This window comes from Aotus nancymaae, unplaced genomic scaffold (assembly GCF_030222135.1).
Source record: "Aotus nancymaae isolate 86718 unplaced genomic scaffold, 86718_ANA_hifiasm-v0.15.2.pri h1tg000014l, whole genome shotgun sequence".
Lineage (NCBI taxonomy): Eukaryota > Metazoa > Chordata > Mammalia > Primates > Aotidae > Aotus > Aotus nancymaae.
In genome coordinates, this window is record NW_026988425.1 from 88,559,269 (window position 1) to 88,584,675 (window position 25,407).

At 39.6% G+C, this 25,407-nt stretch overlaps 1 protein-coding gene across 3 annotated transcripts in view; it reads right to left on the reverse strand.

Moving 5' to 3' along the window:
- Positions 1–1,197: 1,197 nt before the first annotated feature.
- PCSK1 (proprotein convertase subtilisin/kexin type 1) overlaps positions 1,198–25,407 on the reverse strand; it is a 48,608-nt gene continuing 24,398 nt past the window's right edge. For all 3 annotated transcript variants that reach the window (XM_012477576.2, XM_012477577.3, XM_012477578.2), the window contains exons 9-14: positions 24,822–24,922; positions 11,100–11,333; positions 10,031–10,188; positions 8,473–8,606; positions 5,978–6,139; positions 1,198–4,023 (exon numbers count right to left, since the gene is read on the reverse strand). In XM_012477576.2, coding sequence (XP_012332999.1) covers positions 3,646–4,023; positions 5,978–6,139; positions 8,473–8,606; positions 10,031–10,188; positions 11,100–11,333; positions 24,822–24,922 — 1,167 coding nt within the window. In that variant the 3' untranslated portion in view covers positions 1,198–3,645. The remainder of the gene's footprint in view (positions 4,024–5,977; positions 6,140–8,472; positions 8,607–10,030; positions 10,189–11,099; positions 11,334–24,821; positions 24,923–25,407) is intronic.

The following is a 25,407-nucleotide window of genomic DNA, read 5'->3' on the forward strand; positions in this document are numbered from 1 at the left end:
CACCTTAAATATGTACAATCAATCAATGAAACAAAAATAAAGTTATATCTTCAACTAATCCTGATGGAAAGAGAGTCCTTCTAGAATTTCTGAAAGATCATTCTAGTTTGACTGAATGATTACATTTATGAGAAATGAACAGATTCTGGGGAAAAACCAACCCCCAAGGGGAGAAAGGTCAGGTTCTGAGATGGTGGATGGAAATTCTAGGACTGGAAGTTTGAAGCAGCAGAGAGAAGTCAGCCTAAAGTCCAGATATCAAAGTTGGGAATTGGGGTCCGGCACAGTAGCTCATGCCTGTAGTCCCATCACTTTGGGAGGCAGAGGCTGGTGGATCACCTGAGCCCAAAAGTTTGAGACCAGACTGGGCAACATGGCGAAACCTGTCCCTACAAAAACACAAATATTAGTTAGGCATAGTGGTGTGCACCTGTAGTCCCAGCTACTCAGGAGGCTGAGGTGGGAGGATCCTTTGAGCCTGGGAGGTGGAGGCTGTAGTGAGCTATGATCACGCCACTACACTCCAGCCTGGGCAAAAGAGTGAAACTCTGTAGAAAAAAAAAAAAAAAAAGTTGGAACTTTAGGAGTTCTAATGAGAGAACCTCTGGGAAGGATTTCAAACTTAGCTGCTTTACTATGGCCTGTCAACTAAGTCCTATTTGGTGAACTGTTGGAAATCATTTATGTTACATGTAGTAAGTCCTTTTAGTTTAGTTTAGATAGTTTGTTGGTTTTTCAACATTTCAGTTGAGGCTCAGTCATACAACTTTGCATGTTGCCATGAAAGCGAAGGACTGGGCCAGAGAGGAAAATAAAACATACCTTATGCAGGTAGATTCTTAAATTAACTCCTAAAAAGCCCAATTTCCTAAAAAGGAATTAACTCCTTAATGTAAACTTTCAGCTTTTCTTTTGTGCAGTTCATTTGGGAAACATAATAAAAGAGGGAGATCTTGTTTTTGTTGGAAACATGAGCTTTTTTTCTTTTGACTTAGTGAGAAGCAATTTATTTTTCTGATTGATAAGTATATTTTACATACTCTGGTCAATACATCAAATGTATAATGTGGAAGTTCCCTTAAGAATGCCAGGACCACACACGTTAAACTCAGCTACACATTGTATCAGGCTATTAGACAAATGTCACTTCTAATATCACAATACATACATGTATTTTTTTTCATTGACAGAGGAACATGCCTTTCAAAAAATATTTTATTAGATGAAACTTTCTTATTCTCAGGAAAACTTTTGGTTCTTTAATATAATTTATTATGCTCTCTAAAAGTTTGTTTGATAAAAGCATTGGTACATTATAAATACCTGTAAAGAAAATATAGTTTAAAATTTCAAGGGAAATAGTATATAAGTTTCCTCTTTTACATTTTCACAAAAATCCACACAGGCAACTAAGAAAGACTGACAAAACTGTTTGATATCTGAATAATATACTCCAGGTTGGAAACATTTAATATGATTTTATTTAAATATTAAAGCTTCTCGAGTGAACCTTTGGCTACAATCCAATGAGTTAGTTGGGGTTTTAACCCAGACAAGATTTTGTTAGGAAGAGCCAAAAAGAAAGATTTGTACATCTAGCACTAGATTAGGAATGGGAAAGTGATGAGTTTTAATTCTAACTCTTTCATTTATTACCATTTACTGGCCACTCTGGGCTAATCTAAGAATTCTCTGGTCCTTTTTAGTTTTAATACTTTTTGATAAGCTCCAATATTGGCAATTCTAACACTTTATATCAAACAATATGTGAAACTTCCAAGGAGAGAGTGATTCTGCAAGTCTTTTAGGAGAACCTTCTCTAAGCATCATGGGTATTGCTCTGGAAACATCCTCATTCTATACAAATTCAAATGGTAGAAGAGTAGGTGAAAGTTTCTGTTACCAGCCATACTTCAAGCTAAAGCAAGTGACAGACTCTAGTGTCCTTTTCATGTACTTTTGAGGTCATGAGTGGCCTTATGAAGTTCAAACTTCATGGAAGAATTGCAAACAGCAAACTCAGTGGGAGAAAAACAGCGTTGTAGGCTACTGGAGACTTTGTGAGCATATTGAGAGAAGGAAGCTAGAAGGTTATTAATAAATGAATTAGTATTAGTGAGCATCCAGGTGAGGCGAGATTACAGAAGCAAATTCATAATTATTATTGTACAGATCCTGCCTAACAGAAGATGCCGGTGGTTTTTTTTTTTTTTTTCCTAATGCATTTACACTTTGTACACATTCATTTAGTGTAGGAGTAGACAAAATCAAATGCCTATTGGATACTGCCCAGCAAGGAATCAAGTGCCTGCTCTAGGTAGCATGGAGCAGGGCGCCATGGGGACCCAGAGCTCATCTAATCAGGCAGCTCCTACTCAGCTCCAGCTAACTGTTGCCATGAGCAAAGATGGGTCTGAGAATCAGGTTTTATGTGAAACATCATATTTTCAATAACCACTCACATTTTTAAAACATTTTGCATAACAAACAAAATCTACGTGAGGGGCAGTTAAGGTCTATGGACTGCCAGCTTCTGTCTTCTGATTTGAAGCTTAGGAGCAATTTGGTGAGAATTTGGACACGATCAATTATAGGACTGGAGAAGATTCTTTCGTATCTAGGAATGAACATTCAGCTTCAAAGATCTAGGACACTCTGTTCTAATGAACACAGTTGGAAAAACAAAAACAAAAACAAAACTCATGGTTTCTCCCGATTATAAGTGTTTTTCTGCTATTTCCTTAGGTCTCCATGTGATCAGTGGTTTCCTGTTATTGTTGAAAAAAATTGTGCCTAGGAATTTGCCAAGTCCCAAGTGAAAGGTTTTTTTTTTCTGAGAAAGTGGTATAAGTCAGTTCTCCCAACGTTCATTTTGTAGCGAGAAAGGAGACAGGTGTAGAAAACCTTCAGAAAAAGAGGAAATAGAGAAAAGACCAGGCACGCAGCACAAGTCACAGCCGCCTCTGGATCCACAGATGCCTCTGGCACCACAGACATGGTGCACCAGGCAAAGAAGAATGTTCCAAAATTGCTCAAACCAGAGCATTCAGATTTCAAGGTCTGTTTAGATCAAATAATCCAGCTTTTGCCCAACATGACCAGATTTCGACTCCAGGAATGAGTGGCACTTTGGAATAGAAAGACCTAGGGAATGAGTCTTATAGTGAACTCCATTAGGCTTACCAAATACTTTCTTGGCATCAAAATTTGAAGAACCACATGGCCAAGACAGGGAACAAGCTACAGGAACAGTTTCTGTCTCTTTCTCAGTATTTGCAGATTACGTTTTCAAATAAATTGATATCTCAGGTTTTACCTTTCCTTTTGAGATTTGAAATGGGCTCTAACGTAGTATTCTAATGTAGTGTAAGAGCTTTTTGTCACCAGTGACTCCAGAAAGAACAAAACACTTCATTTGTGTAGACAGGAAACGTGTTTTGAAATACCTATGATCAATTCTGGAAGTTGAACTTCCTGCTTGAGCTCATCCCCTTCACATATAAAGTTTATGGAGAAAAAGAAAAGGTACCACAAAGGATATTATAAGCATAAGAATTCATAACAGAACAACCACTTCAGACACAGGCAAAATCTCAGGATAAAGAAGAAGCATGAATATTTCCAACTTGAGACCACACACTTATTTTAATTTTCCTCATTCAGAATGTCCACCAGAGCTTGAAGCAGCCGGTCATCTCTGTGTTTATAAGGTTTAGTGTTATAAAAAACATCAACATAGTCATTATACAGACTGTCTTCAGAGTCTCTAAGCTGGGAAGGTTTGTTCAGCTTTTCCAGGGCTTCGTAGAAGTTTTCATAAGGGATGTTGGGCTTTGCACTTGGGGACTTCTTTGGTGATTGCTTTGGCAGCGAGTTTTTACTGAAAGCACTTTGTAGGAGTCTCAGCATAGCCTCAGAAGGGGCTCCCTCCTCCAGCTTATCCCTCTGGTCCCCCACGCTGCTGATGCTGGGGCTTTTTGACACCACAGGGTTCTCCTTAGGGTTCTCTTGTGTGGGCTGCTCCTAAAACATAGAATGTCACCCATGAAGAGAAGAAGCTTCATTATTTATGGCCAGGCAAGGTAGGTGCAACCCTAACACAGGCCCACTGCCTGCCTCTTGAGAGGCAATGAGGGGAGGGGAGAGAGTTTAAGACTGGGAGCCACATGGACTTGGGTTTCAATCCTCATTTGCCTCTGGGGTACCTTTGGCAACCTTTTTAATCTCCCTCAACTTCACCTGTCAGGTGGAATAAGAGTACCTCCATTTGTGGTGGTTTTGAAAACTGAGTGAAACAGTATAGGTAAGTGCTCAGTGTATGCTGGTCTTCCTCACTTCTTAGCCTGCTGTCATGGAATCCATTTTGGGAAGCAGAGGATATCAAAATATCTAACAACTCATACAGAAGGCACCCGTCGGTTGCGGTAGCATGGGAATGCCTTCCTGGAGGAACTTGCTCTCAGAACTACCCTTGAGCCACTGAGCTTAAGAGTGGTCAGGGGAGAGACTGAGTTGCGTATCTAGGAATTTATGTTAGAATTATGTATTTGCAAAAATACGTATTGTTAAGTGAAACAAATGAGTTTGTTCCCCTTGAGTATAAAAGGTATACGTGCATGTATATACACATGCATACATTTACATATAAATAAATGTAAGAGATAAATTGAAGTAAAAAGGTTGGGGGGTCCCTTTTTATTGCAGGCACTTTTCTTTTGAGAACTGGGGAAGCTGGAGAGTTCAGAGAAGCCTCTCTTAGTCAACTGCTGTGGAAATGTTTCAATATTCTAACAACAGAAGGGTCCTGTTAATGCTCCTTAAGGAATCTCAGAGGGAGAAACACTCACAAGGTTAACCTGCTTCCCAGACTGTGAAGGAAAGTATTTGAGACTTGGGTCCTGAAGGGAAGCTGCTTTGAAGAATATAAAGGGGCCTGGAACTGAAGCTGAGGCCTTAACAGTTCATGTATAAGTTTCTTGAATATGTACTGTGCCTCTGTATCTTCCAAAACACCCAGCACAGAGCTGGACCTATTCAGAGCAGGGCATTCTGAAAATTCTGAAAACCTACCTATCACACCTGAGGCACTGTGCTAGCTGCTGGGATACAGAGATAAAGAAAATGTGGGCTTTCCCCTCATCTGATAGGAGGAAGCCAGGACCACAGTAAGCTGAGACCAGGAATGTGAACGATTTACTTCAGCTATCCTCTGAATTTTTTTTTGAGAAAAAGTGTAATCTATCGCTCTCCTTAGTGTTGCCAAGCAGTGTCAGTTAATGAATTAATAAAAAGAAGCCTACGTGATTTGGCCATTTGAGCCTTGTTTTCCTTTCTGCAAAATGGATACACGAATGTCTCTCCTTCCTAGGTTATAGGGATTACAGGTTAATGAGACAATGTGGAAAATGCTTAAAAACAAAGTGCATCCCTGTAATCCCAGCAGTTTGGTAGGCCAAGGCGGGAGGATCACAAGATCAGGAGTTTGAGATCAGCCTGGCCAATAAGGTGAAACCTCGTCTCTACTAAAAATACAAAAATTACCCGGACATGGTGGGCACCTGTAGTCCCAGCTACTCAGAAGGCTGAGACAGGAAAATCGCTTGAACTCAGGAGGCAGAGGTTGCAGTGAGCCAAGATCACACAACTGCACTCCAGCCTGGACAACAGAGTGAGACTGTCTCAAAAAATAAAAAAAGACAACTTTTTTTTTCCCATTTGATATCTGTCATAAATGGAGAAAATTCATGTTAGGAAATTTAATAATTTTGAATTCATTAATTGTGATTTCTAATTTCTGGATAAAATATCAAATGAAAAAAGTTTTATCCTATGGAAAGTAAATAGTTTACCACTATCACTTCTTTTCCTCCCCATCGTGTTTGACTTATTTCCTGCTTGGAAGTTGGGTGCAGCTTTACTGACTACATTGTCTACAGTAGTTAAAAAGAGAGCATGGCAAGAACAGAGCCACACAGACCTCCTCCAGATCCACCATCTTCTCCACCCCTCTTCTGTCATTCTGAACGGTGTTATAGGATGTGTACACACGAGGCTGCTTCATATGCTCTGGCTGAGAAGAGGTCCCGTGCAAAATCAGCTTCCAGTTCACAATTCTTCCTTCATTTTGAATTCTTCCAGACTAACAAATAAGCATACCTATATTTAGTATGTGTTTTGAATAGTATAAAACAAACTCATTCAAAATATCTAAAAAAGATTTAATCTTTAAAATCTAAATTTTAAGATTCTGTGCATTTCTTGTGAAAGAAATAATTGGATTCACTCTTGCTATAAAAATTGACAGTTTGTAGGTTCAACAATTGAAAAACCTATTGCTTCATAATCAGGCAATTAATTTAAAAATCAGAACTCTCTATGTAAATCTTCTTTTCCATATTGGATGTATTCTTGAAAAGCTGACTGTATCTTCTATAAATATAATTATATTTCCCAATTATCAACTTATAGAAACATTCCACTGAGGAAAAAGTCAGCCTCTATGTGGTATTACGAACAGCCTCTAGCATTAATAAGCCCTTAAAAATTGTGCCACACATATACACCATGGAATACTATGCAGCCATAAAAAATGAGTTCATGTTCTTTGCAGGGACATGGATGAAGCTGGAAACCATAATTCTCAGCAAACTAACATGGGAGCAGAAAACCAAACACTGCATGTGTTCACTCATAGGCAGGAGTTGAACAATGAGAACACATGGACACAGGGAGGGAACATCACACACCGGGGCCTGTTGGAGAATGGGGGCCAAGAGGAGGGATAGCATTAGGAGAAATATCTAATGTAGATGAGGGTTGATGGGTGCAACAAACCACCATGGCACATGTATACCTATGTAACAAACCTGCACGTTCTGCACATGTATCCCAGAACTTAAAGTATAATAATAAATAAATAAATAGGTCTATAAAGTTCAATTATAATAAATAAATAAATAAGGTCTATGAAGTTCAGTTACAAAAACATTGTACATTTATGGGAATTGTGATAATTTTCAGAGGTTCAACAATTATAAATATGTTAAAATCTAAAATATCTTTAAAAATCGAGAAGAGTAAGATCAGATTTTCCAGACTAAAAATCTAGAGGTCTAAGATCAGATTTTCCAGACTTGACATGAAATTATACCATCTAGATTTTCTTAGTTTCCTGATGGTGAAATTGAGTCAGAAAATAGAGGCCAAGTTCAAGAACAGGCCCATATATCAAGAAAATTTTTTTGCTCTATGAGAGCAGGACATTTTACAACTTCCATTTCTAAATCACAATTTTAGCAGTCTTTAGGAGAAAGCTATCCTCCAAGAAGAAAACATGACAAATGACTATAAAATCTGGATTAATTTAATTTACATTCCAGGAACTTTAAATAATTTCTTTTCAAAAAGTTATCTAGGCCAGATGGGGTGGCTCACACCTGTAATCCCAGCACTTTGGGAGGTGGAGGCAGGCAGATCACCTGAGGTCAGGAGCTCGAGATCAGTCTGGCCAACTTGGTGAAAACTCATCTCTACTAAAAATACAAAAATTAGCCAGGCATGGTGGTGGGTGCCTGTAATCCCAGCTACTCAGGAGGCTGAGGCAGGAGAATCGCTTGAACCCAGGAGGCAGAGATTAGAGTGAGCCGCGATTGCGCCACTGCACTCCAGCCTTGGTAACAAGAGCAAAACTTCGTCTAAAAAAAAGTTATCTAGGCATGTAATAGGCATGTAATTCTACACTGCTTATATTTACTACACTTGTATCTCAGAAGAACACAGAACGAAATCATCATTCATTTACATTCACACCTACAGAGAATGTTGGAGAAATGATGCAAAAATAAATAATTCAGCTATATTTGGCTTTTTTCTAACCTTTACTCCGTCCTTTCATTTTTGTGACTCTGTGTTAAAATTACAGAAGGATGTCAGAGAATGTTAGTCAACCGAATGACAAAGAAATGAGAAATGCTTTTCGGTTTGTTTCATTTCTAAAATTGTTTTTAAAAGTCATATTAAATAAGATATATTGCCAAACATTAAGCTACTTCTAAATAGCCACTGCAGAATAATTGTAAGCATGCCTTTAAGATGTGACTCTGGCAAAATGTCATACCAAAGCTGGTCTGAACATTTAAGTATCTTTGTGAATACGGTTGATTTTGGTGGCTGAATAGGTCAGACGGCTGGCTGCACGCAGACATGGGAACACCTGACTTTGCCCCACGGTCTGTCACATTGTTTATACAAGTACTTTTTCCCTCTTATAGTATGGGTGGTCCCTAGTCTTCCTTTCTGAATATGGTCTACATAACCAAGCAGTCGGGGCTTGAAACACTAGACTTTTCCCTTACGTCCACTAAGAAGGGGTACAATTCTTTAGGGCCCTAATTAATGAAGAAATCAACTTAAAAGTGCTTCAAAGTGTTTAAAAGTAAGCTTCTGTTCTTTCATCCTTTCATTCATACTTACCATGTCTGTAATTCGCAAAGTCCAAGTACCTATAGGGTTCTCTCCCCATGTGTGAACAGACATGAAGTCCCAGTTCTTAAAGCCATTAGGAGATGTATCTCGTTCTCTTTCAGCCAACAGCACAGTGCTAGTTCCTATGCAACAAATACAAGTTAATGAATGTCCTAATAGCTCTGATAGGAGGATACACTCTAACATCGGATTACTGAAAATAAAAGCTGAAAAAGATGAGGTCTCCTAATTCTCTTTCAGTATAAGGATAGAGACATTCACAAGGAAACTATGATCTATAGTACTTAGTTTTTAGTTTTATCTATAGTACTTAGCGCATTGCCTGGCATAACAATGAATATTATTTGCCTCAATAAATATTATGGAAAAAATCATGAATGAATGAATATGTTGACTAAGGTTTATTCAAATAAGGAGAACTCAGAGAACTATATTTACAAATTTAATTAAAGAAGAGAGTCAAAAATCTAAAATATATTTTAATGAAACTATCATTTCTGAAGTGTAAGAGAAAATCTTAAAAATTTAGTAGGTGCCTGACTCCATAATGATTTAGAGAAAAAAATAATCATTTAATTAGTTTATTATATAATCATTAATAATCATAATTATTTAATGTATTAATTTCTTAAAGATATGTTAATTTAACAATCTCTTATATTAAAAGACAAGATTACCACTAAATTTTCGACTCCAAGCCCTCTCTAGATCAATGAATAATAGTTCTATGTGGAAGGGTTAAATAATTGTAGGTCTATCAATTAAGAAAGCATTCCACGAATATTTCAGGTTAATTCCAATACATCTAGAAAGCATAACTTCAAAATTAACAGAGCCTATTCCAAACCTCTAGGAGTTAATATTCAGGAGGAAGATCATAGAGATAGCTCATTTTCCGCACGTATCACCCACAGAAACCGAATTTAGTCAGTTGAGTCCTACTAAGACATAAAGGAGTATTGGGACTGCTCCTCTGGTTGGATTATGGCTTCTGGTTCACGAGCCCTTTCCCATCCACTATCTTATCTGAATTAGTGCCTTTCAGGAAAAGGCAAATGTTTATATATCATATAAAATGGCCTTATTCATGTTACGGTAAATTTGTTATGGTAAATTTGTTAATCTTCTCAATCTTCTCTAATGGATCTGAATTCCCAGTTTTTAGTGCACTCCTTGTATGTTTCAGTTATATCTGTGAGTTTGGTTATCGGGGTAACTTTCACTAATTTGTTGTCTAAGAGAAAAGTGATAGATCAGTAAACTGGAAAAGTAAACACAGTATGAAAATGCATGACTTCAGAAAAGTGTATTAATTGGCATTATTTCAATGGGCCTCATTCTCTGCTTATCAAAGGATCAGTGGGAATGGGCAGGGCAGAGGGAGCTCTAACATCAAGAAAAAGGAAAAATAAACATATTTTTTAAAGGCATGAAAATATCTATTAGGAGACTTTGTTCTATGAATAACAAAAGCAATCGGTTATTTGAGTCATTCAACTTACACTTAAAAATTTAAATGGTTTGGAAGATTTTGTTTTTAATTTACCAGCAGCAGAAGTAAGTGTGACATGAAGGTCTCCTCTTCGGGAATACTCAATTGTTGCTTCAAATTGCACATGCTCCAGGGAATTGATAGCATTTTCTTGTCCTTCACAAGCTCTTGTTGGAATTTCAATGATAACTTCTCCATTAGCTTTCAGAGCTCTAAATACATTAAAGAATCAGCATATAATAAAGTATATCCCAGCTTCCTTGCATTTTATGTGTATCTGTATACATCAGTCTTGACTAGATACTCAACTAAGCTTTTTGTCACTCCTTGTGATGTATAGATTTCAGGATTAGGTATGCATAAATTTTAATGCATAAGAAAATGGTAAGGGGCACTAATACTTAAATACAATGCTATTTGCTGTGGAGTCAAATTCAGGTAGATTTATTGTGGACTTATCAAAAAGACCCTCTTAAAAAAATGATTTTATCTAGAAGGCCTTCTGAAGGCATGCCCCAAGCTTCTCTTCCTTGGATATTTTGTGTGAGTGGGTCTTCAGTATTATTTTGGTTGCCTTGATAGAAATTACAAAACTCTCATAGCAGAAATTGCTTCTGTGGCAAGATGTGATTTGCCAGAGAGAGTCTGTGTCAAAGTGTATGATAAAGAATCCTTCATGGAAGAAAAGCCATGAATCACACAGCACTGTGGCATGAAGCAAGGCTATTTTGGAAGTAGATTTTGAGTAAAAGTGGTTGGCAAATACTGCATTTCATCAACCCTAAGATGCATTTTATAAAATAGTTAAACACTGAATTTGGAATGAATCTTAAAACTGATGGTTGGTTGATCACAGTTTAATTGACAGTAAAACAATGGTGTGCCTTGGACTGGGTGCTATGTGGTAGGTGGACTACAAGAGGAACATGCAAATGTGTTAACATGATTTCTAGAACTCTGATCTGTCAGTGAATCCCCATGGAGACCCACAGAGAACACTGGAAAAGTCCACCTCCATCTACTTCAGAAGGGTAGGTGCAAAAAAAATCAGGCTGAGTGGCAAACACAGTAATGAAATTGTGTCAAGGACACACATGTGTTTAAAATTCCAGGAGATACTTACCGGGGCTGAAAGTCATTGTCCTTTACAACACACTCTTTCTTCTCAGGCACACTCCTCCAGGTCCTGGGATCAGCTAAATCCACCAGAGCTTTGGCATTTAGCAAGCCAAATCCAAATCGACTATTCACCATCAAGCCTGCTCCATTCTTTTTCCATCCAGGGTTATTGGCCAGTGGGTCATACTCAGAGGTCCAGACAACCAGGTGCTGCATATCTCGCCAGGTGAGATTTGGGCTGGAGGGGAAGTGACCCAAAGTGTCTTTCAGAGAAAAAATGAAGTCTCCTTGCAAAAGCGAGTGCTAACAATAAGCATCTCCATTCAGGGATTATGAAATCCCTTTTGCTATTCTACTTATATTATTCTAGTGTCTATTACTGTTCATATATCCTTCATTTGGAATTCAGAATACAGTGCTGAAAACTTCTCCCTGTAACATGTAAGTTATGACTTCTCCCCATGGCAAATAAGCTTTTACTATGAGTAAAATTCAATCCTCAGCATTATAGAAGTATAATACTTTGTCCTTAATTTCTAATTACTTACATTTAACTGAGCAAACATTTTAAATGGTAACACTTTCTTTATGCCCTCTAGTCTCATGGAGTCCATCAAAAGCCTCAGCACTTTCAGCATTATGAACCCACAGATGAGGCCCTGAATTCCTTCTTAGGAAGAGTGAGATGTTAAAGACACAGACTGGTTACCTACTGTAAACATGTATTGCCTTTTTCTTTATCTATCGGAAGTGTCAAGAAACTCTTAGCTATTTGAGTTCACCCTTGCAAGGCACTATACTAATACTGTGAGGATATTCAAGGATGTGGTTCTTGTATTCAAGAAGTTTACAATCCAGTAAAAAGAATTAAGGCTTTTCATAATTCTATCTGCTGAATGCTGTATTCATAGCTTAACGCATTGTGGAAGTTTAGAGGAGAAAGAATTTCCATGGAATAGAAATATCTAGGAAAGCTTTGTGGGGAGAAATATTGGAGCTGGACTTTGACAGGGGGTAGAATATTAAGAAGTGGAGATAGAGAAGAAGGCATGAGGCCACTGGAGCAAAAGCACCAAGGTGGGACAGTGCAGATGTGGCCAGATGACAGCCTGGTTTGCTGGAGCAGGGAGAGGCTGTGAGGAGTACTGAGCTAGAGCGATGAGAACATTGCCTGCCAGAAAGGGAGCTTATACATTATTCTTTAGGCAGTGGGAATCCGTGAGGATTTTTGAGCAAGGAAATAGTAACATCGTAAGTCTCAGTAAGATTAATTTAGCAACACTATAAAGATAAATCAGAGATATAAGGGATTGTTGGATCTATTATATGATGAGGCCTTCCTCGATCAACCTATTTAAAATTTCCACTCTCCCACATCATCCTGAGCTCTCTTATTCTGCTATATGTGCATGTTCTCCTTCCATAACACGTACAGGCTTCTAACATGCTGGGACACTCATTTGCATTGTGTATTATTAATGTCTGTCTCTCTGGTTCTAATTTAACTGTGAGAGGTGGTGACATCATTATCTAACTTGTTCTTTGATGTGTAGCACCCAGAAGAATGCTGAGCACAGGGTATAAGCTCAGCAGATATGGTTGGTTCAGAGACTAAACATGCCTAAGTGCTAACTAGCCCCAAATAGAACTTTAAAACATATTGCTCCTAGTCATCAGTCAGATTCTCAAACTTCTCCTTGACTTTGAGACCTGTATTGTTCTCTGAAGCCAATCAAGCATTATGTAATAAGTAGATGCCCCAGTTTTTACTCTTCAAAGTTCCCGTCTCAGCACTCGGTTGGAGAACAATCATCAGACAAGTCTGGCTCACTTTGCTGCCTTCTCCCCAGAGCCCATCATGTACTGGTTCAGTAATCCCCTGGTGACAAGAAAGGCAGTGGACACTCCTAAACATTGAAGAGTCCGGCGGTTAAAAATGGTGTGTGATTTTTCGGGCCTGACCATAGGCTACTTGAAAGGTTTTACCCGGCACACCTTCCCACGCGGACACAGTGCACAGCTGGTGCCTCGCAGCCTCTGAGAGAAGTTCCCATGAAAGCCGCAGGCCCCGGCCCCCTCATGTTCGATCCATATTGACATGCCTAGCTGGTGAGAGCTTTCCTTTCTAGGTCCCTCGGTCAGGCGCCTCTGCCTAGGCCTCCTGGTGGAGTGAGGAGGGGAAACATCCAGGCACTTTCCTCATTCCGACTCTGCCTGGTGCTTCCACTCATGCGCTCTCTTGGTTCCTCTCCGCCTCACACCCGAGAGTCCATAAAATTGCCAAAGCCTTTTGTTCGGGTCTCCCTCAACAGTGCGGTGACCCTCATGTCTGTGCTGAGCCACTCAACCAGTGTGCCAAGCCATGGGGAAAAGGAGCAGGGCGGGTCAGTGTTTTCTCCGGTTCAGGCTCTTGTTTATATCATAGCAGTACGTGATTAAAGGTTCAGTGCTTTCATTTTTGGCTTGTTGCATTAATGGGTTACTCCACACCTGACACCTCAGCTCGCCTGAGCTGAGCTCCTGACAAACATACCACTTCACCCTGGAGAGGGATTGACAGAGGCCTTGGAAGGACACCAGTTTAGGGATCCTCAGTGAGTCCCAGAATGCTTGCCTCATAATCACCTGGTACACATGTAAATAGAATAGAGCATTTTATTGAAGTGCTTGCTTCCTTCCAGTCTTTTCAAAGGAGTTTTAGGTAAAAGCCTCGTAGCAAGGCAGTCAGTGGGCAACACACCAGTTTTCCATTTGGATCATCAGTGTGCAGGTGCGTGTATGGAGGCAGGAAGGAGGAAGCATACTGAGGAGGCTTAAGGCAAGATACTGATAATCATGATTTTCACATATAGCACACATGTCCTATATTTCTGTAGTAGAGCAGTTATTTTATATGATGCTTGCAGGTTTTATTGTTTTAAAAGTTTCCTTTATCTAGTCTTTGCAAAATATTCAAGGAGCTTGTCATGCAATTAGAAAAGCCTATTTTTCTAACAGAGTTACTCTTCATTTGTGTGCTTGTGTTTTATAAATAAAAAGGAGCTGCTGCTGGGAGGTGATCCAAGATGGCCGCTTAGGAGGAACTCGGGAATGCAGCTCCGAGAGAAAGCACAGAGGGTGAGTGGACGCCGTATTTCCAGACTGATTTTTACTGCCCACAGACCAGGAGATTCACACGCAGAGAAGCCACACGGGTCGCCAGCGCCGCTGGCGCCGCTGGCTTGAACGGCGCAGCCGCTGGGCCGGCACCCTGAGGCAACGGCTCACTGTATAAAGTGAGAGAGTCTGAGTCCCCTATAAGCCAGCAAGGGGAGCTGAAACGGGGAGCCAGGCCAGCGCCACGAATCTCAGAGCCGCGGCTTTAGCCAATGCAGCGGCTCCGGAGGCAGATCAGATGAGACGGTGTCCCCTCTTACCCAGCAAGAAGACCTGAAACACAACTGAAACCGGGACGGTCCAGCTCTGTGGAGGAGGGGCGTTCTCCATAGGCACCCTGCTGTTCTGTACCAAGGCAATCCGCCACTACAGAGACTCCGTCACTACAGGGGCGGGCCAACATAGCGGAAGCAGTTCTAACTACACCCAGAAGTTCACACGGAAGCTGGGTGGAGCCCACAGCAGCTTAGCGAAGCCTCTGCAACCTGAGTGTGACTAGGCTGCCACCTTGTGGGCAGGGAAAACAGCAACCGCACAGGGGAACATCATAAAACAGTAACTCCCTGGGACAGAACACCTCGGGGGAAGAGCAGGGGGTTTATGAGTTCTGCCACAGCAGACTTAAAATTACCAAAAGCAGAAAGACAACAACTACAAAGTCAGCAGGTGGAAAAATCCACAAAGATGGGAAGAAACCAGCGCAAAAAGGATGAAAACACCCAAAACCAGAACACTTCTCCTCCTACAAGGGATCACAACTCCCCACCAGCAAGGGAACAAGACTGGACGGAGAATGAGTGTGATGAAATGACAGAATCAGCTTTCAGAAAGTGGATAATAAGAAACTTCCGTGAGCTAAAAGAACATGTTCTAACCCAATGCAAAGAAACTAAGAACCTTGAAAAAAGACTTGACGAAATGCTAACAAGAATGGACAACTTAGAGAGGAATATGAGCGAATTGATGGAGCTGAAAAACACAACACGAGAACTTCGTGAAGCATGCACAAGTTTCAACAGCCGAATTGACCAAGCAGAAGAAAGGATATCAGAGGTCGAAGATCAACTCAATGAAATAAAACGAGAAGGCAAGATTAGAGAAAACAGGGTAAAAAGGAATGAACAAAGTCAACAAGAAATATGGGACTATGTGAAAAGACCTAATCTACGTTTGATAGGTGTACCTGAATGTGACGAAGAGAATGCATCCAAGCTGGAAAATACTCTTCAGGATATTATCCAAGAAAACTTCCCCAACCTAACAAGGCAGGCTGAGATTCAAGTCCAGGAAATACAGAGAACACCACAAAGATACTCCTCTAGAAGAGCAACCCCAAGACACATAATCATCAGATTCACCAGGGTTGAAATGAAGGAGAAAATACTAAGGGCAGCCAGAGAGAAAGGTCGGGTTACCCACAAAGGGAAGCCCATCAGACTCACTGCAGATCTCTCAGCAGAAACCCTACAGGCCAGAAGAGAGTGGGGGCCGATATTCAACATCCTTAAGGAAAAGAACTTTCAACCCAGAATTTCGTATCCAGCCAAACTAAGCTTCATAAGTGAAGGAAAAATAAAATCCTTTGTGAACAAGCAAGAACTCAGAGAGTTCATCACCACCAGACCAGCTCTACAAGAGCTCCTGAAGGAGGCACTACACATAGAAAAGAACAACCAGTACCAGCCACTCCAAAAACACACGAAAAGGTAAAGAGCATCAACACAATGAAGAATCTGCATCAACCAAAGGGCAAAACAGCCACCTAGCACCAAAATGACAGGATTGAATTCACACATAACAGTATTAACCCTAAATGTAAACGGACTAAATGCCCCAATCAAAAGACACAGACTGGCAAATTGGATAAAAAGCCAAAACCCATCAGTGTGCTGTATCCAGGAAACCCATCTCGCATGCAAGGATACACAAAGGCTCAAAATAAAGGGATGGAGGAAGATTTACCAAGCAAATGGAGAGCAAAAAAAAGCAGGAGTTGCAATTCTCATCTCTGATAAAATAGACTTTAAAGCAACAAAGATCAAAAGAGACAAAGAAGGACATTACATAATGGTAAAAGGATCAATGCAGCAAGAAGAGCTAACGATCCTAAATATATATGCACCTAATACAGGAGCACCCAGATACATAAGGCAAGTTCTTAAAGACTTACAAAGAGACTTAGACTCCCACACAATAATAGTGGGAGACTTCAACACACCACTGTCAATATTAGACAGATCAACGAGACAGAAAATTAACAAGGATATCCAGGACTTGAACTCAGACCTGGAACAAGCAAACCTAATAGACATTTACAGAACTCTCCACCCCAAATCCACAGAATATACATTCTTCTCAGCACCACATCACACCTGCTCTAAAATTGACCACATAATTGGAAGTAAATCACTCCTCAGCAAATGCAAAAGAACGGAAACCATAACAAACAGTCTCTCAGACCACAGTGCAATCAAGTTAGAACTCAGAATCCAGAAACCAACCCAGAACCGCACAGCCTCATGGAAAATGAACAACTTTCTCCTGAATGTTGACTGGATAAACAATGAAATGAAGGCAGAAATAAAGACGTTCTTCGAAACCAACGAGAATGAAGACACCACATACCAGAATCTCTGGGACACATTTAAAGCAGTCTCTAGAGGAAAATATATAGCAATAAGTGCCCACATGAGAAGAAAGGAGAGATCTAAAATTGACACCCTATCGTCAAAATTGAAAGAGCTAGAGGAGCAAGATCAAAAAAACTCAAAACCTAGCAGAAGACAAGAAATAACTAAGATCAAAGCAGAATTGAAGGAGATAGAGACACGAAAAACCCTTCAAAAAATCAATAAATCCAGGAGCTGGTTTTTTGAAAAGATCAACAAAATAGACAGACCACTAGCCAGACTAATAAAAAAGAAAAGAGAGAATAACCAAATAGATGCAATAAAAAATGACAAAGGGGATATCACCACAGATTCTACAGAAATTCAAACCATCATCAGAGATTATTACAAACAACTCTATGCACATAAATTAGAAAACCTGGAGGAAATGGATAAATTCCTGGACAGCTGCCTCCTGCCAAGCCTAAACCAGGAAGAAGTCGAAACCCTGAATAGACCAATAACAAGGTCTGAAGTCGAGGCAGCAATTAAGAGCCTACCACCCAAAAAAAGCCCAGGCCCAGATGGGTTCACAGCCGAATTCTACCAGACATACAAAGAGGAGCTGGTACCATTCCTTCTGAAACTATTCCAAATAATCCAAAAAGAGGGAATCCTTCCCAAATCATTTTATGAGACCAACATCATCCTAATACCAAAACCTGGCAGAGACTCAACAAGAAAAGAAAACTACAGGCCAATATCCATGATGAACATAGATGCAAAAATCTTCAATAAAATAATGGCAAGCCGATTACAACAGCACATCAAAAAGCTTATCCACCATGATCAAGTAGGATTCATCCCGGGGATGCAAGGCTGGTTCAATATACGCAAGTCTATAAATGTAATTCACCACATAAACAGAACCAAAGACAAAAACCACATGATTATCTCAATTGATGCAGAGAAGGCCTTCGACAAAATTCAACAGCCCTTTATGCTAAAAACCCTCAATAAACTAGGTATCGATGGAACGTATCTCAAAATAATAAAAGCTATTTACGACAAACCGACAGCCAATATCATACTGAACGGGCAAAAACTGGAAGCATTCCCTTTGAAATCTGGCACTAGACAAGGATGCCCTCTCTCACCACTCCTATTCAATATAGTACTGGAAGTTCTAGCCAGAGCAATCAGGCAAGAAAAAGAAATAAAGGGTATTCAATTAGGAAAGGAGGAAGTCAAATTGTCTCTATTTGCAGACGACATGATTGTATATCTAGAAGACCCCCTCATCTCAGCCCAAAAGCTCCTGAAACTGATAAGCAACTTCAGCAAAGTCTCAGGATACAAAATCAATGTGCAAAAATCACAAGCGTTCCTATACACCAATAACAGACTTAAAGAGAGCCAAATCAAGAACGAACTGCCATTCACAATCGCTACAAAGAGAATAAAATACCTAGGAATACAACTAACAAGGAATGTAAAGGACCTCTTCAAGGAGAACTACAAACCACTGCTCAACGAAATAAGAGAGGACACAAACAGATGGAGAAACATTCCATGTTCATGGTTAGGAAGAATTAATATCGTGAAAATGGCCATACTGCCCAAAGTAATATACAGATTCAATGCTATCCCCATCAAGCTACCAATGACCTTCTTCACAGAACTGGAAAAAACCACCTTAAACTTCATATGGAACCAAAAGAGAGCCCGCATAGCCAAGTCAATTCTAAGCAAAAAGAACAAAGCAGGAGGCATCACACTACCAGACATCAAACTCTACTACAAGGCTACAGTAATCAAAACAGCATGGTACTGGTACCAAAACAGAGATATAGACCAATGGAACAGAACAGAGGCATCGGAGGCAACACAACATATCTACAACCACCTGATCTTTGACAAACCTGATAAAAACAAGCAATGGGGAAAGGATTCCCTGTTCAATAAGTGGTGTTGGGAAAACTGGCTAGCCATATGCAGAAAGCAGAAAATGGACCCCTTCCTGACACCTTACACTAAAATTGACTCCAGATGGATTAAAGACTTAAACGTAAGACCTAACACCATAAAAACACTAGAAGGAAACCTAGGCAAAACCATTCAGGACATAGGAGTAGGCAAGGACTTCATGACCAAAACACCAAAAGCATTGGCAACAAAAGCCAAAATAGACAAATGGGACCTAATCAAACTTCACAGCTTCTGCACAGCAAAAGAAACAGTCAATAGAGTGAATCGGCAACCAACAGAATGGGAAAAAATTTTTGCAGCCTACCCATCTGACAAAGGGCTGATATCCAGAATTTACAACGAGCTAAAAAAGATTTACAAGAAAAAAACAAACAAGCCCATTCAAAAGTGGGCGAAGGACATGAACAGATACTTTACAAAAGAAGACATACATGAGGCCAACAAGCATATGAAAAAATGCTCATCATCACTGGCCATTAGAGAAATGCAAATCAAAACTACATTGAGATACCATCTCACACCAGTTAGAATGGCAATCATTAAAAAATCTGGAGACAACAGATGCTGGAGAGGATGTGGAGAAATAGGAACACTTTTACACTGTTGGTGGGAGTGTAAATTAGTTCAACCATTGTGGAAAACAGTGTGGCGATTCCTCAAGGACCTAGAAATAGAAATTCCATTTGACCCAGCAATCCCATTACTGGGCATATATCTAAAGGATTATAAATCGTTCTACTATAAGGACACATGCACACGAATGTTCATTGCAGCACAGTTTACAATAGCAAAGACCTGGAACCAACCCAAATGCCCATCGATGATAGACTGGACAGGAAAAATGTGGCACATATACACCATGGAATATTATGCAGCCATTAAAAACGAGGAGTTCGCGTCCTTTGTAGGGACATGGATGAACCTGGAAACCATCATTCACAGCAAACTGACGCAAGAACACAAAATCAAACACCACATGTTCTCACTCATAGGCGGGTGTTGAACAAGGAGAACACATGCACACAGGGAGGGGAGCACTATACATGGGGGTCTGTTGTGGGGGAGTGGGGGGGACAGCGGGGGGGTGGGGAATTGGGGAGGGATAGCATGGGGAGAAATCCCAGATATGGGTGAAGGGGAGGAAGGCAGCAAATCACACTGCCACGTATGCACCTAAGCAACAACCTTGCATGTTTTTCACATGTACCCCAAAACCTAAAATGCAATAAAAAAAAAAAAAAAAAAAAAAAAAAAGGAGCTGCTGACAACAGTGCAACTCATTCCTGACAGCCTTCCTTTGTTAATTTGTGCTCAACAACATCCACAGTAATTAAATTTTTAAAAACTGCATTGGATTGCTAATCAAAGATATGTTTACAGAAAATAAGGGTATGCAATTAAACACTGAATTAAGCACTGCTTCTAATTAGAAGAGATGTAGGTAATGTAATTTGGAGACAAAATTCCAGCGTCAAAAGTCTTCAGAACTATCTGGTTCAGCCTCTAATCATACCTAAATTAGCCCAGATCTGAAAGATTTTCTAACTTGGACTTTCTAACATTTCACAACCTAGGAAGTCAAGAATTTTTTTGTTGTGATTTTTTCCAAAGGTTTCATGCAGCCCTGAAAATCCATTTCTCTTTCTCCAGGCTTTAGCAAAACCAGAAGTTTGGCTCATCTGTTTGTTTAATATTTCTGGTGTGAAAGGATTCAATGGTTCACTTCAGTATTTTCCTCACCTATTAAAAAGTATTCTGATTCTTTTGATCTCTCCTCAGAAGGCTGAGGCTATTTTCTACTAGATTTCTTAGGTATATTCACTACATAATAATAATAATAGTGCCACAGACATTTATGCAAGGAATTCGTTTCTCTCATATTTCCAAGATGTACCTACTAACTATTCTAATGGGTTTCTACACAAACAGAGTTGAAGAGGTTGTAGGAAAACACGGTGGTAAAAGTAACTCTCTATAGCATTTGCTTCTCAAAACTTGGTTAAGGTATTACTAGCATTAAAAAGTGCCTGGGAGATTTGTTGAAAAAAGGAATTCCTAGATTGCACATCAGAAACGTCTAGGCAGGTACAAGGTCTGAATTAGTTGCTGGCAAAAGGACCTGGGAACCTGCATATTAAATAAACTCCCCAGGTGATGATTATGTATGCTGGTGCTTGAGAAACATTGCTTTAGTGAAAGAAAGTATTTCTCTGAACGTATTTCAACCAGAAACCATTCCTTCTCCTTCCCTTTTCTCCTCCCATTCCCCAACACTCTGGCTATATAATATTTAACACAGCATATTGAGTAGTCTGCTTGTGACAGAAAACTTAAGAGAAACTCATAAATGCATGTTCATTTATCAGCCTCAATCTTCTTAACCCTCCTTTATTTGAGGGGATGATAGGCTGCCATTCAACACTGCCTCTCCCTCACAGGGCTGGGGGAGGCTGCAAGGTGTGGTTGCTGATAACATAGGCTTTGCACTCAGACAGACTTGAGTTTGAATCTCTTTGTGGGATCTTGGTTACATATCTCAACCTCTCTAAACCTTAATTTTTTCCATTTATAAGTGAAATGAATAATTTCTATGTCATAAGAATGTTGTAAAGATTTTAATTAATATTGTATATAAAGAGGTCAGCTGTGTCTGGTCTATAGTAAGAACCTAATCAATATTGGATGTCATTATTCTTGATAAGTTTAGGCAAGGGTTCTTCAGTCTCCATAGTTGTTCCTGTGGGATGGCACATGATTAAATGATTTTCTTATTCTTGAGTGCCTTGGGATAAAGCTTGGTCACATTTCTAGAAATTCTGGCATTCAGCTTTGGTATAGACAATTGAATAGAGTTCAGAATAATGTCCAATTGAGAACAGACATCTTAATAATCTCTATGTATCTTGGCATTAAGGATATAAATGTTAAGATAGATCAGTCATATCTATCTTATTGATGAATTGAATCAAAATGAGGAGAATTAAAATCTTATGATATGCACCTGGGAGATCACAGACTCTTAATATCTCTTAAATCATGAACACTGAGAATCTGGTGGAACCTATAAGCCATTCCCCAGAAATATGCCATACACACACTTATAAGCAATTCTGAATTTAGTTGCAAAGAGATTCATGGACCCCTTGAAACCCATTTGAGTGTTTCATAGAAATGAAACCTCTGCTTTAAAGACGGTCCATCAGAGACTGAGATGAATGAGGCTAGATCATTCCTATATCATTTTTTCCTATATAGAAAAAGGAAGGATAAAATTAGCCAGGCGTGGTGGCACATGCCTGTAATCCCAGCTACTCGGGAAGCTGAGGCACAAGAATTGCTTGAACCTGGGAGGTAGAGGTTACAGTGAGCCACGATCATGCCACTGCACTCCAGCCTGGGTAACGGAGTAAGACTCTGTCTCCAGAAGAAAAAGGAAAGGGAAGGATTATTTTCTTTATAGAATCATTTTCTACTATACAGGAAAAGAAGGCTTGAGGTTTTAGAAACCAAGGATTGCACTTTTACAATTTCAGTTCTTACATAAAATTGACATTACATCTGTTCAGCAGATGAATTTTTATACTATATTGGTCACTATACAAGGATGGGCTAGGCATGGCCAGTTCTGTTTACATGCATCTGACAGGTGTTGGATAGAGAAGAAAGGTTCTAGACATAAAATTTTAAGATGGCTTTCTTTTGACAGCTCCCTGGGGTAGTAGTCTGTATTTTGAAATCTTAAATATAATAAGTCTGTTGCACAGGATCCTATAATCCATAGGACCTTATTTTCTTCCAGTTGAGACCCTTCATCACTGACCCCAACAATTCACATTGGATTATCTATATATGCTGACATTTTCAATCTCAACTCTGAGAATCTTAGGAAGGGAAGAAATTTGAAAAAAAGCTCTGGTTTGACCCCTTTATTTTATAGATGGAAAGACTGAGCCCCACATGTAAATTAACTTGCTTAAGGCCACATAGATTGTGGTAGAGCTAGAACTTGAAGCCAGATATTCCTTGCAATTTCCACTGCTTGGACAATTTTTCTTGAAGTTTATTTGGATCTGCTGAAGCCAGTCTCAGCTTGTGTTCATAGATTTTTGTCTTTTGTCCATCTACTTCCTATTATACATGAACTCAGATTCTAAACATAGCTTTCCTGGAGGGCCCAATATCTATATCTAATCGAGCGACTGGATTTCCTTCTTCCCTTACCAACGTCTCCAGATCCTCCAAATAGATGGACTCTCGGTAAGAGCCTTGCTAGGCCTGTCTTGCTTAGCCACTGTAGCCATCTCGTAATCAAGATACCCAGGAATATACCCCATCTCTATAGGAAGCCCCAGGGATCCTAGAGATAAACTGGACTCTCCTGGACAAAGGCTCAGCAACCTCAGGGCTTTTCCAGTTGTGGCAAAAGGCCAAAATGTTCTTCCCTTCTGTTATCACGAACCGACACTACTGAACGTGACATGAGGACACTGCTTTGTTCTCTCTAGAGAATAAGCAATTTCTTCTAGGATAATCTCCTTATTAGGAAGGATAATAGTAACTTACAAGTTTAATCACTTCCTGTAATATGCAACCATAGCACCTGACTTGACATTTCAAGATGCGCTGTCACCACATATCAGAAAGCAGGAATGAGGGCACATAAAACGCTGTGATGTGCAGTGTGAGACAGTTCTGTTTTTTCCTCTGTGTTAAGCATTGGACTATTGGGTAATTACAAGAAAAAAATGTTGTCTGGTTTTAACATTATGCACTAAAATAAATTTCAGAGGGATTTAGAATTTAAACATGGTAAAGGAACCATAATAAAAGACATATAAATAAATGTTTATCTAATTTGGGGTTGTGAGGATTTTTCTGAGCATAAAAGCAAAAGAAGAAGCCTTAAAGAAACAGACTGACAAACATAACTACAGACATATTAACTTCGTTTCATTAAAAATTACATAGAAACAAATTAAAAGGTAAATGTCAAACTTATAAAACATCTAGCTTTTGTGAACCGAGGCCATAAAACAAAACTAAGGCCATAAAGAAGCAACCACAGAAGACAAAAAGCTGAAGGGTATGAAATATTGAGCTTCATTAATAATTAAACACAGGCAGAGATACTGTTTTCCCCTATCAAAATAGCAAAGATCTTAAAAGATAATAAAAGTAGTTTTGGCAAGGGTTTTGGAAACTGACAGTTTCACACACATATTCCTGGAGGGAATAAAATGGTATAGTCATTCAAGGCCGCATCTTGTCAATGTGTATCAAAATCATTAAAACATATTTGCCCTTTGACCCAGAAATTCCAATTCTGAGGAAATTATCAGAGATGATAATTAATTTATCCTGAGGAAGTTATCAGAGATGACAACTAGTATTTACCAACAATGGTGTTTAAGCATGATTAGATGACTTTAACAAAATTTGCATTTATACAATGGAACACTATGAAAAGATAAAAATCCTGTCTTTAAATCTCATGTCCCCTGATGTGGTTGTATCAGCTCCAGGACTAGGCTTATATATTCAAAGAAAGGAGTTTTTTAAAGCTTGTTCCTAATACTGCCAACTGGAAGCTATTTAAACAAAATCCTGCTGGATGCAAATAAACAAAAGGCGTTGTAGCTGAGTGGGAAGAAGATTTGAGGGATAGCATGAGTTTTAAAGGTCAAAGAATATTGACTTAGGCGAAAGTACGTTTAATACATTGTAGAATGGATTTTAAAAACAGAATACAAAATAATGTCTATATTAAGATCCCAATTTTGTAAGATGTGTGTGTGTTAAATCTACACTGAGATGTCAGCTATGGTTAGTGACCTCAAAGTGGCAGGAAAGAGCTTTTATTTGCAGTATTCCAATTTTTTCTGTAACTGTGTATTCAGAAAAAAAATAAATGTTATTAAAAAGAAGAGAGAATCAGCCTTTGTAAAGGTGACTAGAAGCTTTCTGGGCCTTACTTTGCTTCCAGGGCCAGAGCGAAGATGCCAGCAGCCAGAGGTGCGGAGGCCGAGGTGCCTGTGTGCGTCTCCGTGCAGTCATTGTGCAGGTCAGCGCTCGTCTGGATTGCGTCAGGAAGGAGAGAAAGGCGGGGAGAACACGTGAGGGGTGTGAGCCTGTCTCGGGGGTTAACGGTACCAAAGGCTGCATCTGCTATGACCAGGAAACTCAGCTGATTCGATTGCCTGCTTTCTCCTCTAAACCACGGGCGGATGTTTGCCATCTGCTATTTTAGTTCATTCTCCTCTATATGCAACTTTCCTGTAATTCTGGCAGCAAGATGCCTTTTCTGGGGATGAAGTACTCCCACTATGAATATTTTCTTTTCTGAGATTCCCAAACGAAATGCTGTCTATAAAAAACAAAGTTTCAAAATCACTGTGAATCATGCTGGCCCATTAATCATCAGGTCCATTGTGTTTGGTCTGGCATATTTAGAAATTCTGTCTCATACAAAATTCCCTTTTGCCTTCAGATTGACATTCGGCTGCCTCTTCAGCTCAAGGATATGAAGCCATCCTGGTCTTAGCCGTTTGAACTACTTGC